Below are 19,330 nucleotides of genomic sequence, written 5' to 3'. Positions count from 1 at the left end.
CTCTTTAAGACACCTTGTCGAGTCCACATGGACCAGCATCCCCTGTGTCACTCTTTCAGACACCTTGTCGAGTCAACATGGACCAGCATCCCCTGTGTCACTCTTTCAGACACCTTGTCGAGTCCACATGGACCAGCATCCCCTGTGTCACTCTTTAAGACACCTTGTAGAGTCAACATGGACCAGCATCCCCTGTGTCACTCTTTAAGACACCTTGTCGAGTCCACATGGACCAGCATCCCCTGTGTCACTCTTTAAGACACCTTGTCGAGTCCACATGGACCAGCATCCCCTGTGTCACTCTTTAAGACACCTTGTCGAGTCAACATGGACCAGCATCCCCTGTGTCACTCTTTAAGACACCTTGTCGAGTCCACATGGACCAGCATCCCCTGTGTCACTCTTTAAGACACCTTGTAGAGTCAACATGGACCAGCATCCCCTGTGTCACTCTTTAAGACACCTTGTCGAGTCCACATGGACCAGCATCCCCTGTGTCACTCTTTAAGACACCTTGTCGAGTCAACATGGACCAGCATCCCCTGTGTCACTCTTTAAGACACCTTGTCGAGTCCACATGGACCAGCATCCCCTGTGTCACTCTTTAAGACACCTTGTCGAGTCCACATGGACCAGCATCCCCTGTGTCACTCTTTCAGACACCTTGTCGAGTCAACATGGACCAGCATCCCCTGTGTCACTCTTTCAGACACCTTGTCGAGTCCACATGGACCAGCATCCCCTGTGTCACTCTTTAAGACACCTTGTAGAGTCAACATGGACCAGCATCCCCTGTGTCACTCTTTAAGACACCTTGTCGAGTCCACATGGACCAGCATCCCCTGTGTCACTCTTTAAGACACCTTGTCGAGTCCACATGGACCAGCATCCCCTGTGTCACTCTTTAAGACACCTTGTCGAGTCAACATGGACCAGCATCCCCTGTGTCACTCTTTAAGACACCTTGTCGAGTCCACATGGACCAGCATCCCCTGTGTCACTCTTTAAGACACCTTGTCGAGTCCACATGGACCAGCATCCCCTGTGTCACTCTTTAAGACACCTTGTAGAGTCCACATGGACCAGCATCCCCTGTGTCACTCTTTAAGACACCTTGTAGAGTCAACATGGACCAGCATCCCCTGTGTCACTCTTTAAGACACCTTGTCGAGTCAACATGGACCAGCATCCCCTGTGTCACTCTTTAAGACACCTTGTAGAGTCCACATGGACCAGCATCCCCTGTGTCACTCTTTAAGACACCTTGTCGAGTCAACATGGACCAGCATCCCCTGTGTCACTCTTTAAGACACCTTGTCGAGTCAACATGGACCAGCATCCCCTGTGTCACTCTTTAAGACACCTTGTAGAGTCCACATGGACCAGCATCCCCTGTGTCACTCTTTAAGACACCTTGTAGAGTCAACATGGACCAGCATCCCCTGTGTCACTCTTTAAGACACCTTGTCGAGTCAACATGGACCAGCATCCCCTGTGTCACTCTTTAAGACACCTTGTAGAGTCCACATGGACCAGCATCCCCTGTGTCACTCTTTAAGACACCTTGTCGAGTCAACATGGACCAGCATCCCCTGTGTCACTCTTTAAGACACCTTGTCGAGTCAACATGGACCAGCATCCCCTGTGTCACTCTTTAAGACACCTTGTCGAGTCAACATGGACCAGCATCCCCTGTGTCACTCTTTAAGACACCTTGTCGAGTCCACATGGACCAGCATCCCCTGTGTCACTCTTTAAGACACCTTGTCGAGTCCACATGGACCAGCATCCCCTGTGTCACTCTTTAAGACACCTTGTAGAGTCCACATGGACCAGCATCCCCTGTGTCACTCTTTAAGACACCTTGTAGAGTCAACATGGACCAGCATCCCCTGTGTCACTCTTTAAGACACCTTGTCGAGTCAACATGGACCAGCATCCCCTGTGTCACTCTTTAAGACACCTTGTAGAGTCCACATGGACCAGCATCCCCTGTGTCACTCTTTAAGACACCTTGTCGAGTCAACATGGACCAGCATCCCCTGTGTCACTCTTTAAGACACCTTGTCGAGTCAACATGGACCAGCATCCCCTGTGTCACTCTTTAAGACACCTTGTAGAGTCCACATGGACCAGCATCCCCTGTGTCACTCTTTAAGACACCTTGTAGAGTCAACATGGACCAGCATCCCCTGTGTCACTCTTTAAGACACCTTGTCGAGTCAACATGGACCAGCATCCCCTGTGTCACTCTTTAAGACACCTTGTAGAGTCCACATGGACCAGCATCCCCTGTGTCACTCTTTAAGACACCTTGTAGAGTCCACATGGACCAGCATCCCCTGTGTCACTCTTTAAGACACCTTGTCGAGTCCACATGGACCAGCATCCCCTGTGTCACTCTTTAAGACACCTTGTCGAGTCAACATGGACCAGCATCCCCTGTGTCACTCTTTAAGACACCTTGTCGAGTCAACATGGACCAGCATCCCCTGTGTCACTCTTTAAGACACCTTGTCGAGTCAACATGGACCAGCATCCCCTGTGCCACTCTTTAAGACACCTTGTCGAGTCAACATGGACCAGCATCCCCTGTGTCACTCTTTAAGACACCTTGTCGAGTCAACATGGACCAGCATCCCCTGTGTCACTCTTTAAGACACCTTGTCGAGTCAACATGGACCAGCATCCCCTGTGCCACTCTTTAAGACACCTTGTCGAGTCAACATGGACCAGCATCCCCTGTGTCACTCTTTAAGACACCTTGTCGAGTCCACATGGACCAGCATCCCCTGTGTCACTCTTTAAGACACCTTGTCGAGTCCACATGGACCAGCATCCCCTGTGTCACTCTTTAAGACACCTTGTCGAGTCCACATGGACCAGCATCCCCTGTGTCACTCTTTAAGACACCTTGTCGAGTCCACATGGACCAGCATCCCCTGTGTCACTCTTTAAGACACCTTGTCGAGTCCACATGGACCAGCATCCCCTGTGTCACTCTTTAAGACACCTTGTCGAGTCCACATGGACCAGCATCCCCTGTGTCACTCTTTAAGACACCTTGTCGAGTCCACATGGACCAGCATCCCCTGTGTCACTCTTTAAGACACCTTGTCGAGTCCACATGGACCAGCATCCCCTGTGTCACTCTTTAAGACACCTTGTCGAGTCCACATGGACCAGCATCCCCTGTGTCACTCTTTAAGACACCTTGTCGAGTCCACATGGACCAGCATCCCCTGTGTCACTCTTTAAGACACCTTGTCGAGTCAACATGGACCAGCATCCCCTGTGTCACTCTTTAAGACACCTTGTCGAGTCCACATGGACCAGCATCCCCTGTGTCACTCTTTAAGACACCTTGTCGAGTCCATGACCCGACGAATCGAGGCTGTTCTGAGGGCTGAAAAGGGGGAGGGGGGGGGCAGCGACCCCACATTAGGGAGGTGTTCCTAATGTTTTGTCCACTCGGTGGACATCCTGTTCATCCATTCTACTCAGAGAGCTTACCTTTGCTGGCGCTGATAGTCTGCAGCACCATCTCTGCAGCACCTCGGTCGTGTAACCTGGCCTGCTGATACAGCAGCTTCTGTTTCTCCATCTCTTTTTCCTGCAGGAGGAAGAGGAGGAAGAGGAGGAGGAGAGACCTGAGAGACTGCACCTTCCTGTCCAATCAGACCACCGTGCGCCCATCGGGCTTACAAGACACTCAACACCACCCTGGAGGTGAAGACCTACTCCTGCACCAGGTCCAAGATCACCTTCCGTAGGTGTTTTCTATCAACGTCTAATTGAATTCAGGATGATATCATCGGCGTTAATAAGGCCTGTTGAAGACAAATGTATTACAATATTGCAACTCATAACCACAGGGCCCTACTACATTGGCTAGTTAAGACCACAGAGGGCTTGGAGCTGGATGGGAGCAGGCAGTCTGTCTGTGTGTTAGTACAGTGAGGTGGACTGTAAGCTCAGTGCTGAGGGACATGAGACAGATAGACAACGAGGGGGACAGTGTCATGTCTCCAGCACACCCACTGAAACAGTGACAACCAAACAGCAGGGAGCGCTATATAGGGTCCAGGCTTGGCTGCTTCCCCACTTTCCATCTGAGCCACGGCAGAAGAACACAAGGGGATGGAAGAGCTCGGGAAAAGCAAGATGGCCGCTCTCCTAATTTAGGCTTCTTTTTTTTTTTTTTACAGTGTTGAAGAAAAAAAAAACCAGGAAGCGGAGAGGGGCGGGGCGGGGCATGAACGATATGAATGAGGAACCTTCAAAAGGAACATGAAATACACAAATACTGGAAAGGAAACAAGATGCAAAATCAACAAGAGACAGTTGTTTTTTTTGAGAACTTTGTTACCAGAGATTCTTCCTCCTTCTTGGCAATTTTGTTGCTTAAACCTTTGCTTATATCACGCTGGGGAAACAGAATGGTATCATTTCACAGTGCAAGGATCCACCCCCCCCTCCCACCCAGCTATACTCAGAAAACAGAATGGTATCATTTCACAGTGGATCCACCCCCTCCCACCCAGCTATACTCAGAAAACAGAAAAAGATCCCAGAAAATGATGGTGAAAAGATTGGTGTAATAAGGACAGGATGTGGGCCTGGGGAACAGCCATGAGCAGCCTACTGAAAAGCCATGCTGATTAACATCGTCAGTGGTTTACGGGTGTCGCTGCATGATCACACAAACCACATGAGGAAAACAAGATACAGATGTACACAATGTTCCATTATAACAGGGGCTCCAGAGTGGAGCAGAGGTCTAAGGCACTGCGTCTCGGTGCTACAGGCGTCAGAACAGACGTCCCCTGGTTCGATTCCAGGCTGTATCACAACCGGCCGTGAATGGGAGTTCCAAAGGGCGGAGCACAATTGGCCGCAGCGTCGTCCGGGGTTAGGGCTCAGCCAGGGTAGGCCGTCATTGGCCCCAGCGTCGTCCGGGGTTAGGGCTCGGCCAGGGTAGGCCGTCATTGGCCCCAGCGTCGTCCGGGGTTAGGGCTCGGCCAGGGTAGGCCAACATTGGCCCCAGCATCGTCCGGGGTTAGGGCTCGGCCAGGGTAGGCCGTCATTGGCCCCAGCGTCGTCCGGGGTTAGGGCTCGGCCAGGGTAGGCCGTCATTGGCCCCAGCGTCGTCCGGGGTTAGGGCTCGGCCAGGGTAGGCCGTCATTGGCCCCAGCGTCGTCCGGGGTTAGGGCTCGGCCAGGGTAGGCCATCATTGGCCCCACGTCGTCCGGGGTTAGGGCTCGGCCAGGGTAGGCCGTCACTGGCCCCAGCGTCGTCCGGGGTTAGGGCTCGGCCAGGGTAGGCAGTCATTGCACCAGGTATGAGACAGATGAGCCGAATCATTATCATCTGATTGGTTCCAACTTGAGATCCACAAGTCTGCCATTAACGTCAATGAACGATGTGTGAGAAAGTTTGTATTGCACAAGGTTGTGTCAACTCAACAGAGTAGACGATGTGCCATCTCTTCAGGGGTCATTATCTCAACAGAGAAGACTCTAGCTGCTATCTCTACAGGGGTCATTATCTCAACAGAGTAGACTCTACGTGCCATCTCTTCAGGGGTCATTATCTCAACAGAGAAGACTCTAGCTGCTATCTTTTCAGGGGTCATTATCTCAACAGAGTAGACTCTACGTGCCATCTCTTCAGGGGTCATTATCTCAACAAAGTAGACTCTAGCTGCCATCTCTTCAGGGGTCATTATCTCAACAGAGTAGACTCTACGTGCCATCTCTTCAGGGGTCATTATCTCAACAGAGTAGACTCTAGCTGCCATCTCTTCAGGGGTCATTATCTCAACAGAGAAGACTCTAGCTGCAATCTCTTCAGGGGTCATTATCTCAACAGAGTAGACTCTAGCTGCCATCTCTTCAGGGGTCATTATCTCAACAGAGTAGACGATGTGCCATCTCTTCAGGTGTCATTATCTCAACTCAGAGAAGACTCTAGCTGCCATCTCTTCAGGGGTCATTATCTCAACTCAGAGAAGACTCTAGCTGCCATCTCTTCAGGGGTCATTTAAAAGCTGCCAAGCCATGGGAAACTAAATAAACAACATTTTAAAAGATGGCACCCTCTTTTTAAAATGCTTCTGGGGGAGGGATGGGCAAAAGTTAAATGGGTTGGACGGTGTTCAAGAGGAGATACCTACTTCAAAACTCTTCACCTCCTCTCCATCCTCATCCTCTTCATCATGACAGCTCTGGTGGAGAAATGGATGATACAGAAAGAGAAAGACATCATAACCAATCAATCAATCAACCAAGTGATCGGGCCAATCAAATAATAAATCAATCAACCAATGAAGTGATCGGGCCAATCAAATAATAAATAAATCAACCAATGAAGTGATTGGACCAATCAAGTAATTGATGAATCAGTATAAAAACATAATGGATTGTGACGTAAGACCACTCTGAACGCAAGAGGTACCTTAGCCATGATGTCAGCATAGGCCATGTAGAGAATGTCCTCTTCCAGCTTACTGCAACACACAGTAGATAAGGTCATTATTATTGTGTCATAACGAGTAGTAGAATCAGGAAGGTTCTAGAACATCAGGTCGACATCAGATCCACTGTAATGGAAGTGTTACGACTATCAATATCAGTTACAGTCCTGGTTTTATACCACCAGGTAGAGAGGAGGATGTATCATATAGAGAGTGTTACAGTCCTGGTTTTATACCACCAGGTAGAGAGGATGATGTATCATATAGAGAGTGTTACAGTCCTGGTTTTATACCACCAGGTAGAGAGGATGATGTATCAAATAGAGAGTGTTACAGTCCTGGTATTATACCACCAGGTAGTGAGGATGATGTATCATATAGAGAGTGTTACAGTCCTGGTATTACTATAGTTTACTAGGACCAGCTAGAGAGCAGAGATACCCACCACTATAAAGGAAACATTACTAGTTACAGTCCTGGTATGACTACAGTTTACTAGGACCAGCTACAGAGCAGAGATACCCACCACTATAAAGGAAACATTACTAGTTACAGTCCTGGTATGACTACAGTTTACTAGGACCAGCTACAGAGCAGGGATACCCACCACTATAAAGGACACATTACTAGTTACAGTCCTGGTATGTCTATAGTTTACTAGGACCAGCTACAGAGCAGAGATACACACCACTTCTCAGTCAGGGCCGTCCTACTGAATAACTGTATGAGCTGATGAAGAGGGTCGATCCTCTTGGCTCCCTCATCTTCTTCAGGAGGCTCCTCTCCTCCAGGTCTCTGTGAAGACAGAATAAAAAATTAAAAAAGGTTATTCACAATCTACAAACATCTAATCTCTTCCTACGGGGCCTTCAAGTCTACACCACATCTACACAGGTAACACTCTCTAGTCTACACCACATCTACACAGGTAACACTCTCTAGTCTACACCACATCAACACAGGTAACACTCTCTAGTCTACACCACATCTACACAGGTAACACTCTCTAGCCTACACCACATCTACACAGGTAACACTCTCTAGTCTACACCACATCTACACAGGTAACACTCTCTAGTCTACACCACATCTACACAGGTAACACTCTCTAGTCTACACCACATCTACACAGGTAACACTCTCTGGTCTACACCACATCTACACAGGTAACACTCTCTAGTCTACACCACATCTACACAGGTAACACTCTCTAGTCTACACCACATCTACACAGGTAACACTCTCTAGTCTACACCACATCTACACAGGTAACACTCTCTAGTCTACACCACATCTACACAGGTAACACTCTCTAGTCTACACCACATCTACACAGGTAACACTCTCTAGTCTACACCACATCTACACAGGTAACACTCTCTAGTCTACACCACATCTACACAGGTAACACTCTCTAGTCTACACCACATCTACACAGGTAACACTCTCTGGTCTACACCACATCTACACAGGTAACACTCTCTAGTCTACACCACATCTACACAGGTAACTCTCTCTAGTCTCAACCACATCTACACAGGTAACACTCTCTAGTCTACACCACATCTACACAGGTAACACTCTGGTCTACACCACATCTACACAGGTAACAATCTCTAGTCTCAACCACATCTACACAGGTAACACTCTCTAGTCTACACCACATCTACACAGGTATCACTCTCTGGTCTACACCACATCTACACAGGTAACAATCTCTAGTCTCAACCACATCTACACAGGTAACACTCTCTAGTCTACACCACATATACACAGGTAACACTCTCTAGTCTACACCACATCTACACAGGTAACACTCTCTAGTCTACACCACATCTACACAGGTAACACTCTCTAGTCTACACCACATCTACACAGGTAACACTCTCTAGTCTACACCACATCTACACAGGTAACACTCTCTAGTCTACACCACATCTACACAGGTAACTCTCTCTAGTCTCAACCACATCTACACAGGTAACACTCTCTAGTCTACACCACATCTACACAGGTAACACTCTCTAGTCTACAGCACATCTACACAGGTAACACTCTCTGGTCTACACCACATCTACACAGGTAACACTCTCTAGTCTACACCACATCTACACAGGTAACACTCTCTAGTCTACACCACATATACACAGGTAACACTCTCTAGTCTACACCACATCTACACAGGTAACACTCTCTAGTCTACACCACATCTACACAGGTAACACTCTGGTCTACACCACATCTACACAGGTAACACTCTCTGGTCTACACCACATCTACACAGGTAACACTCTCTAGTCTACACCACATCTACACAGGTAACACTCTCTGGTCTACACCACATCAACACAGGTAACACTCTCTAGTCTACACCACATCTACACAGGTAACACTCTCTAGTCTCAACCACATCTACACAGGTAACACTCTCTAGTCTACACCACATCTACACAGGTAACACTCTCTAGTCTCAACCACATCTACACAGGTAACACTCTCTAGTCTACACCACATCTACACAGGTAACACTCTCTAGTCTACACCACATCTACACAGGTAACACTCTCTAGTCTCAACCACATCTACACAGGTAACTCTCTCTAGTCTACACCACATCTACACAGGTAACTCTCTCTAGTCTACACCACATCTACACAGGTAACTCTCTCTAGTCTCCTCCACATAGTTCATTCCAGGTAACTCTCTCTAGTCTCCTCCACATAGTTCATTCCAGGTAACTCTCTCTAGTCTCCTCCACATAGTTCATTCCAGGTAACTCTCTCTAGTCTCCTCCACATAGTTCATTCCAGGTAACTCTCTCTAGTCTCCTTCACATACAGTGCCTTGCGAAAGTATTGGCCCCCTTGAACTTTGCGACCTTTTGCCACATTTCAGGCTTCAAACATAAAGATATAAAACTGTATTATTTTGTGAAGAATCAACAAGTGGGACGCAATCATGAAGTGGAACGACATTTATTGGATATTTCAAACGTTTTTAACAAATCAAAAACTGAAAAATTGGCCGTGCAAAATTATTCAGCCCCTTTACTTTCAGTGCAGCAAACTCTCTCCAGAAGTTCAGTGAGGATCTCTGAATGATCCAATGTTAACCTAAATGACTAATGATGATAAATACAATCCACCTGTGTGTAATCAAGTCTCCGTATAAATGCACCTGCACTGTGATAGTCTCAGAGGTCCGTTAAAAGCGCAGAGAGCATCATGAAGAACAAGGAACACACCAGGCAGGTCCGAGATACTGTTGTGAAGAAGTTTAAAGCCGGATTTGGATACAAAAAGATTTCCCAAGCTTTAAACATCCCAAGGAGCACTGTGCAAGCGATAATATTGAAATGGAAGGAGTATCAGACCACTGCAAATCTACCAAGACCTGGCAGTCCCTCTAAACTTTCAGCTCATACAAGGAGAAGACTGATCAGAGATGCAGCCAAGAGGCCCATGATCACTCTGGATGAACTGCAGAGATCTACATCTGAGGTGGGAGACTCTGTCCATAGGACAACAATCAGTCGTATATTGCACAAATCTGGCCTTTATGGAAGAGTGGCAAGAAGAAAGCCATTTCTTAAAGATATCCATAAAAAGTGTCGTTTAAAGTTTGCCACAAGCCACCTGGGAGACACACCAAACATGTGGAAGAAGGTGCTCTGGTCAGATGAAACCAAAATTGAACTTTTTGGCAACAATGCAAAACGTTATGTTTGGCGTAAAAGCAACACAGCACATCACCCTGAACACACCATCCCCACTGTCAAACATGGTGGTGGCAGCATCATGGTTTGGGCCTGCTTTTCTTCAGCAGGGACAGGGAAGATGGTTAAAATTGATGGGAAGATAGATGGAGCCAAATACAGGACCATTCTGGAAGAAAACCTGATGGAGTCTGCAAAAGACCTGAGACAGGGACGGAGATTTGTCTTCCAACAAGACAATGATCCAAAACATAAAGCAAAATCTACAATGGAATGGTTCAAAAATAAACATATCCAGGTGTTAGAATGGCCAAGTCAAAGTCCAGACCTGAATCCAATCAAGAATCTGTGGAAAGAACTGAAAAATGCTGTTCACAAATGCTCTCCATCCATCCTCACTGAGTTCGAGCTGTTTTGCAAGGAGGAATGGGAAAAAATGTCAGTCTCTCGATGTGCAAAACTGATAGAGACATACCCCAAGCGACATACAGCTGTAATCGCAGCAAAAGGTGGCGCTACAAAGTATTAACGTAAGGGGGCTGAATAATTTTGCACGCCCAATTTTTCAGTTTTTGATTTGTTAAAAAAGTTTGAAATATCCAATAAATGTCGTTCCACTTCATGATTGCGTCCCACTTGTTGATTCTTCACAAAAAAATACAGTTTTATATCTTTATGTTTGAAGCCTGAAATGTGGCAAAAGGTCGCAAAGCTCAAGGGGGCCGAATACTTTCGCAAGGCACTGTAGTTCATTCCAGGTAACTCTCTCTAGTCTCCTCCACATAGTTCATTCCAGGTAACGCTCTCTAGTCTCCTCCACATAGTTCATTCCAGGTAACTCTCTCTTGTCTCCTCCACATAGTTCATTCCAGGTAACTCTCTCTAGTCTCGTCCACATAGTTCATTCCAGGTAACTCTCTCTAGTCTCCTCCACATAGTTCATTCCAGGTAACTCTCTCTAGTCTCCTCCACATAGTTCATTCCAGGTAACTCTCTCTAGTCACCTCCACATAGTTCATTCCAGGTAACTCTCTCTAGTCTCCTCCACATAGTTCATTCCAGGTAACTCTCTCTAGTCTCCTCCACATAGTTCATTCCAGGTAACTCTCTCTAGTCTCCTCCACATAGTTCATTCCGGGTAACTCTCTCTAGTCTCCTCCACATAGTTCATTCCGGGTAACTCTCTCTAGTCTCCTCCACATAGTTCATTCCGGGTAACTCTCTCTTGTCTCCTCCACATAGTTCATTCCGGGTAACTCTCTCTAGTCTCCTCCACATAGTTCATTCCGGGTAACTCTCTCTAGTCTCCTCCACATAGTTCATTCCAGGTAACTCTCTCTTGTCTCCTCCACATAGTTCATTCCAGGTAACTCTCTCTAGTCTCCTCCACATAGTTCATTCCAGGTAACTCTCTCTAGTCTCCTCCACATAGTTCATTCCAGGTAACTCTCTCTAGTCTCCTCCACATAGTTCATTCCAGGTAACTCTCTCTAGTCTCCTCCACATAGTTCATTCCAGGTAACTCTCTCTAGTCTCCTCCACATAGTTCATTCCAGGTAACTCTCTCTAGTCACCTCCACATAGTTCATTCCAGGTAACTCTCTCTAGTCTCCTCCACATAGTTCATTCCAGGTAACTCTCTCTAGTCTCCTCCACATAGTTCATTCCAGGTAACTCTCTCTAGTCTGCTCCACATAGTTCATTCCAGGTAACTCTCTCTAGTCTCCTCCACATAGTTCATTCCAGGTAACTCTCTCTTGTCTCCTCCACATAGTTCATTCCAGGTAACTCTCTCTAGTCTCCTCCACATAGTTCATTCCAGGTAACTCTCTCTAGTCTCCTCCACATAGTTCATTCCAGGTAACTCTCTCTAGTCTCCTCCACATAGTTCATTCCGGGTAACTCTCTTTGTCTCCTCCACATAGTTCATTCCGGGTAACTCTCTCTAGTCTCCTCCACATAGTTCATTCCGGGTAACTCTCTCTAGTCTCCTCCACATAGTTCATTCCGGGTAACTCTCTCTAGTCTCCTCCACATAGTTCATTCCAGGTAACTCTCTCTAGTCTCGTCCACATAGTTCATTCCAGGTAACTCTCTCTAGTCTCCTCCACATAGTTCATTCCAGGTAACTCTCTCTAGTCTCCTCCACATAGTTCATTCCAGGTAACTCTCTCTAGTCTCCTCCACATAGTTCATTCCAGGTAACTCTCTCTTGTCTCCTCCACATAGTTCATTCCAGGTAACTCTCTCTTGTCTCCTCCACATAGTTCATTCCGGGTAACTCTCTCTAGTCTCCTCCACATAGTTCATTCCGGGTAACTCTCTCTAGTCTCCTCCACATAGTTCATTCCAGGTAACTCTCTCTAGTCTCGTCCACATAGTTCATTCCAGGTAACTCTCTCTAGTCTCCTCCACATAGTTCATTCCAGGTAACTCTCTCTAGTCTCCTCCACATAGTTCATTCCGGGTAACTCTCTCTTGTCTCCTCCACATAGTTCATTCCGGGTAACTCTCTCTAGTCTCCTCCACATAGTTCATTCCGGGTAACTCTCTCTAGTCTCCTCCACATAGTTCATTCCGGGTAACTCTCTCTAGTCTCCTCCACATAGTTCATTCCAGGTAACTCTCTCTAGTCTCGTCCACATAGTTCATTCCAGGTAACTCTCTCTAGTCTCCTCCACATAGTTCATTCCAGGTAACTCTCTCTTGTCTCCTCCACATAGTTCATTCCAGGTAACTCTCTCTAGTCTCCTCCACATAGTTCATTCCAGGTAACTCTCTCTTGTCTCCTCCACATAGTTCATTCCGGGTAACTCTCTCTAGTCTCCTCCACATAGTTCATTCCGGGTAACTCTCTCTAGTCTCCTCCACATAGTTCATTCCGGGTAACTCTCTCTAGTCTCCTCCACATAGTTCATTCCAGGTAACTCTCTCTAGTCTCGTCCACATAGTTCATTCCAGGTAACTCTCTCTAGTCTCCTCCACATAGTTCATTCCAGGTAACTCTCTCTAGTCTCCTCCACATAGTTCATTCCAGGTAACTCTCTCTAGTCTCCTCCACATAGTTCATTCCAGGTAACTCTCTCTTGTCTCCTCCACATAGTTCATTCCAGGTAACTCTCTCTTGTCTCCTCCACATAGTTCATTCCAGGTAACTCACTCTTGTCTCCTCCACATAGTTCATTCCAGGTAACGCTCTCTAGTCTCCTCCACATAGTTCATTCCAGGTAACTCTCTCTTGTCTCCTCCACATAGTTCATTCCAGGTAACTCTCTCTAGTCTCCTCCACATAGTTCATTCCAGGTAACTCTCTCGTATCCTCCACATAGTTCATTCCAGGTAACTCTCTCTTGTCTCCTCCACATAGTTCATTCCAGGTAACTCTCTCTTGTCTCCTCCACATAGTTCATTCCAGGTAACTCACTCTTGTCTCCTCCACATAGTTCATTCCAGGTAACGCTCTCTAGTCTCCTCCACATAGTTCATTCCAGGTAACTCTCTCTTGTCTCCTCCACATAGTTCATTCCAGGTAACTCTCTCTAGTCTCCTCCACATAGTTCATTCCAGGTAACTCTCTCGTATCCTCCACATAGTTCATTCCAGGTAACTCTCTCTTGTCTCCTCCACATAGTTCATTCCAGGTAACTCTCTCTTGTCTCCTCCACATAGTTCATTCCGGGTAACTCTCTCTAGTCTCCTCCACATAGTTCATTCCAGGTAACTCTCTCTAGTCTCCTCCACATAGTTCATTCCAGGTAACTCTCTCTAGTCTCCTCCACATAGTTCATTCCAGGTAACTCTCTCTAGTCTCCTCCACATAGTTCATTCCAGGTAACTCTCTCTTGTCTCCTCCACATAGTTCATTCCAGGTAACTCTCTCTAGTCTCCTCCACATAGTTCATTCCGGGTAACTCTCTCTAGTCTCCTCCACATAGTTCATTCCGGGTAACTCTCTCTTGTCTCCTCCACATAGTTCATTCCGGGTAACTCTCTCTAGTCTCCTCCACATAGTTCATTCCGGGTAACTCTCTCTGTCTCCTCCACATAGTTCATTCCGGGTAACTCTCTCTAGTCTCCTCCACATAGTTCATTCCGGGTAACTCTCTCTAGTCTCCTCCACATAGTTCATTCCGGGTAACTCTCTCTAGTCTCCTCCACATAGTTCATTCCAGGTAACTCTCTCTAGTCTCCTCCACATAGTTCATTCCAGGTAACTCTCTCTAGTCACCTCCACATAGTTCATTCCAGGTAACTCTCTCTAATCTCCTCCACATAGTTCATTCCAGGTAACTCTCTCTAGTCTCCTCCACATAGTTCATTCCAGGTAACTCTCTCTAGTCTGCTCCACATAGTTCATTCCAGGTAACTCTCTCTAGTCTGCTCCACATAGTTCATTCCAGGTAACTCTCTCTAGTCTCCTCCACATAGTTCATTCCAGGTAACTCTCTCTTGTCTCCTCCACATAGTTCATTCCAGGTAACTCTCTCTAGTCTCCTCCACATAGTTCATTCCAGGTAACTCTCTCTAGTCTCCTCCACATAGTTCATTCCAGGTAACTCTCTCTAGTCTCCTCCACATAGTTCATTCCGGGTAACTCTCTCTTGTCTCCTCCACATAGTTCATTCCGGGTAACTCTCTCTAGTCTCCTCCACATAGTTCATTCCGGGTAACTCTCTCTAGTCTCCTCCACATAGTTCATTCCGGGTAACTCTCTCTAGTCTCCTCCACATAGTTCATTCCAGGTAACTCTCTCTAGTCTCGTCCACATAGTTCATTCCAGGTAACTCTCTCTAGTCTCCTCCACATAGTTCATTCCAGGTAACTCTCTCTAGTCTCCTCCACATAGTTCATTCCAGGTAACTCTCTCTAGTCTCCTCCACATAGTTCATTCCAGGTAACTCTCTCTTGTCTCCTCCACATAGTTCATTCCAGGTAACTCTCTCTTGTCTCCTCCACATAGTTCATTCCAGGTAACTCACTCTTGTCTCCTCCACATAGTTCATTCCAGGTAACGCTCTCTAGTCTCCTCCACATAGTTCATTCCAGGTAACTCTCTCTTGTCTCCTCCACATAGTTCATTCCAGGTAACTCTCTCTAGTCTCCTCCACATAGTTCATTCCAGGTAACTCTCTCTTGTCTCCTCCACATAGTTCATTCCAGGTAACTCTCTCTTGTCTCCTCCACATAGTTCATTCCAGGTAACTCTCTCTTGTCTCCTCCACATAGTTCATTCCAGGTAACTCACTCTTGTCTCCTCCACATAGTTCATTCCAGGTAACTCTCTCTTGTCTCCTCCACATAGTTCATTCCAGGTAACTCTCTCTAGTCTCCTCCACATAGTTCATTCCAGGTAACTCTCTCTAGTCTCCTCCACATAGTTCATTCCAGGTAACTCTCTCTAGTCTCCTCCACATAGTTCATTCCGGGTAACTCTCTCTTGTCTCCTCCACATAGTTCATTCCGGGTAACTCTCTCTAGTCTCCTCCACATAGTTCATTCCGGTAACTCTCTCTAGTCTCCTCCACATAGTTCATTCCGGGTAACTCTCTCTAGTCTCCTCCACATAGTTCATTCCAGGTAACTCTCTCTAGTCTCGTCCACATAGTTCATTCCAGGTAACTCTCTCTAGTCTCCTCCACATAGTTCATTCCAGGTAACTCTCTCTAGTCTCCTCCACATAGTTCATTCCAGGTAACTCTCTCTAGTCTCCTCCACATAGTTCATTCCAGGTAACTCTCTCTTGTCTCCTCCACATAGTTCATTCCAGGTAACTCTCTCTTGTCTCCTCCACATAGTTCATTCCAGGTAACTCACTCTTGTCTCCTCCACATAGTTCATTCCAGGTAACGCTCTCTAGTCTCCTCCACATAGTTCATTCCAGGTAACTCTCTCTTGTCTCCTCCACATAGTTCATTCCAGGTAACTCTCTCTAGTCTCCTCCACATAGTTCATTCCAGGTAACTCTCTCGTATCCTCCACATAGTTCATTCCAGGTAACTCTCTCTTGTCTCCTCCACATAGTTCATTCCAGGTAACTCTCTCTTGTCTCCTCCACATAGTTCATTCCAGGTAACTCACTCTTGTCTCCTCCACATAGTTCATTCCAGGTAACGCTCTCTAGTCTCCTCCACATAGTTCATTCCAGGTAACTCTCTCTTGTCTCCTCCACATAGTTCATTCCAGGTAACTCTCTCTAGTCTCCTCCACATAGTTCATTCCAGGTAACTCTCTCGTCTCCTCCACATAGTTCATTCCAGGTAACTCTCTCTGTCTCCTCCACATAGTTCATTCCAGGTAACTCTCTCTCCTCCACATAGTTCATTCCAGGTAACTCTCTCTAGTCTCCTCCACATAGTTCATTCCAGGTAACTCTCTCTAGTCTCCTCCACATAGTTCATTCCAGGTAACTCTCTCTAGTCTCCTCCACATAGTTCATTCCAGGTAACTCTCTAGTCTCCTCCACATAGTTCATTCCAGGTAACTCTCTCTTGTCTCCTCCACATAGTTCATTCCAGGTAACTCTCTCTAGTCTCCTCCACATAGTTCATTCCAGGTAACTCTCTCTAGTCTCCTCCACATAGTTCATTCCGGGTAACTCTCTCTAGTCTCCTCCACATAGTTCATTCCGGGTAACTCTCTCTAGTCTCCTCCACATAGTTCATTCCGGGTAACTCTCTCTTGTCTCCTCCACATAGTTCATTCCGGGTAACTCTCTCTAGTCTCCTCCACATAGTTCATTCCGGGTAACTCTCTCTAGTCTCCTCCACATAGTTCATTCCGGGTAACTCTCTCTAGTCTCCTCCACATAGTTCATTCCAGGTAACTCTCTCTAGTCTCCTCCACATAGTTCATTCCAGGTAACTCTCTCTAGTCTCCTCCACATAGTTCATTCCAGGTAACTCTCTCTAGTCTCCTCCACATAGTTCATTCCAGGTAACTCTCTCTAGTCTCCTCCACATAGTTCATTCCAGGTAACTCTCTCTAGTCTCCTCCACATAGTTCATTCCAGGTAACTCTCTCTAGTCTCCTCCACATAGTTCATTCCAGGTAACTCTCTCTAGTCTCCTCCACATAGTTCATTCCAGGTAACTCTCTCTAGTCTCCTCCACATAGTTCATTCCAGGTAACTCTCTCTAGTCTCCTCCACATAGTTCATTCCGGGTAACTCTCTCTTGTCTCCTCCACATAGTTCATTCCGGGTAACTCTCTCTCCTCCACATAGTTCATTCCTCCTCCTCCACATAGTTCATTCGGTAACTCTCTCTAGTCTCCTCCACATAGTTCATTCCGGTAACTCTCTCTAGTCTCCTCCACATAGTTCATTCCAGGTAACTCTCTCTAGTCTCGTCCACATAGTTCATTCCAGGTAACTCTCTCTAGTCTCCTCCACATAGTTCATTCCAGGTAACTCTCTCTAGTCTCCTCCACATAGTTCATTCCAGGTAACTCTCTCTAGTCTCCTCCACATAGTTCATTCCAGGTAACTCTCTCTTGTCTCCTCCACATAGTTCATTCCAGGTAACTCTCTCTTGTCTCCTCCACATAGTTCATTCCAGGTAACTCACTCTTGTCTCCTCCACATAGTTCATTCCAGGTAACGCTCTCTAGTCTCCTCCACATAGTTCATTCCAGGTAACTCTCTCTTGTCTCCTCCACATAGTTCATTCCAGGTAACTCTCTCTAGTCTCCTCCACATAGTTCATTCCAGGTAACTCTCTCGTATCCTCCACATAGTTCATTCCAGGTAACTCTCTCTTGTCTCCTCCACATAGTTCATTCCAGGTAACTCTCTCTTGTCTCCTCCACATAGTTCATTCCAGGTAACTCTCTCTAGTCTCCTCCACATAGTTCATTCCAGGTAACTCTCTCTAGTCTCCTCCACATAGTTCATTCCAGGTAACTCTCTCTAGTCTCCTCCACATAGTTCATTCCAGGTAACTCTCTCTTGTCTCCTCCACATAGTTCATTCCAGGTAACTCTCTCTAGTCTCCTCCACATAGTTCATTCCAGGTAACTCTCTCTAGTCTCCTCCACATAGTTCATTCCAGGTAACGCTCTCTAGTCTCCTCCACATAGTTCATTCCAGGTAACGCTCTCTAGTCTCCTCCACATAGTTCATTCCGGGTAACTCTCTCTAGTCTCCTCCACATAGTTCATTCCAGGTAACTCTCTCTAGTCTCGTCCACATAGTTCATTCCAGGTAACTCTCTCTAGTCTCCTCCACATAGTTCATTCCAGGTAACTCTCTCTAGTCTCCTCCACATAGTTCATTCCAGGTAACGCTCTCTAGTCTCCTCCACATAGTTCATTCCAGGTAACTCTCTCTTGTCTCCTCCACATAGTTCATTCCAGGTAACTCTCTCTTGTCTCCTCCACATAGTTCATTCCAGGTAACTCACTCTTGTCTCCTCCACATAGTTCATTCCAGGTAACGCTCTCTAGTCTCCTCCACATAGTTCATTCCAGGTAACTCTCTCTTGTCTCCTCCACATAGTTCATTCCAGGTAACTCTCTCTAGTCTCCTCCACATAGTTCATTCCAGGTAACTCTCTCTTGTATCCTCCACATAGTTCATTCCAGGTAACTCTCTCTTGTCTCCTCCACATAGTTCATTCCAGGTAACTCTCTCTTGTCTCCTCCACATAGTTCATTCCGGGTAACTCTCTCTAGTCTCCTCCACATAGTTCATTCCAGGTAACTCTCTCTAGTCTCCTCCACATAGTTCATTCCAGGTAACTCTCTCTAGTCTCCTCCACATAGTTCATTCCAGGTAACTCTCTCTAGTCTCCTCCACATAGTTCATTCCAGGTAACTCTCTCTTGTCTCCTCCACATAGTTCATTCCAGGTAACTCTCTCTAGTCTCCTCCACATAGTTCATTCCGGGTAACTCTCTCTAGTCTCCTCCACATAGTTCATTCCGGGTAACTCTCTCTTGTCTCCTCCACATAGTTCATTCCGGGTAACTCTCTCTAGTCTCCTCCACATAGTTCATTCCAGGTAACTCTCTCTAGTCTCCTCCACATAGTTCATTCCAGGTAACGCTCTCTAGTCTCCTCCACATAGTTCATTCCAGGTAACTCTCTCTTGTCTCCTCCACATAGTTCATTCCAGGTAACTCTCTCTTGTCTCCTCCACATAG

The 19,330-nt window shown here is 46.5% G+C and overlaps 1 protein-coding gene across 1 annotated transcript in view; it reads right to left on the bottom strand.

Annotated features, from left to right (window-relative positions):
- The window catches only part of LOC135513359 (ryanodine receptor 2-like), a 382,179-nt gene that overhangs the window by 75,820 nt on the left and 287,029 nt on the right, over positions 1-19,330 (bottom strand). The window contains 4 exon segments of the mRNA XM_064936287.1: positions 3,514-3,613; positions 6,176-6,226; positions 6,457-6,508; positions 7,164-7,270. Of these exon segments, the coding sequence (XP_064792359.1) occupies positions 3,514-3,613; positions 6,176-6,226; positions 6,457-6,508; positions 7,164-7,270 (310 nt within the window).

Source organism: Oncorhynchus masou, chromosome 24 (genome assembly GCF_036934945.1).
Source record: "Oncorhynchus masou masou isolate Uvic2021 chromosome 24, UVic_Omas_1.1, whole genome shotgun sequence".
Lineage (NCBI taxonomy): Eukaryota > Metazoa > Chordata > Actinopteri > Salmoniformes > Salmonidae > Oncorhynchus > Oncorhynchus masou.
This window is presented reverse-complemented; position numbering and strand designations above follow the sequence as displayed.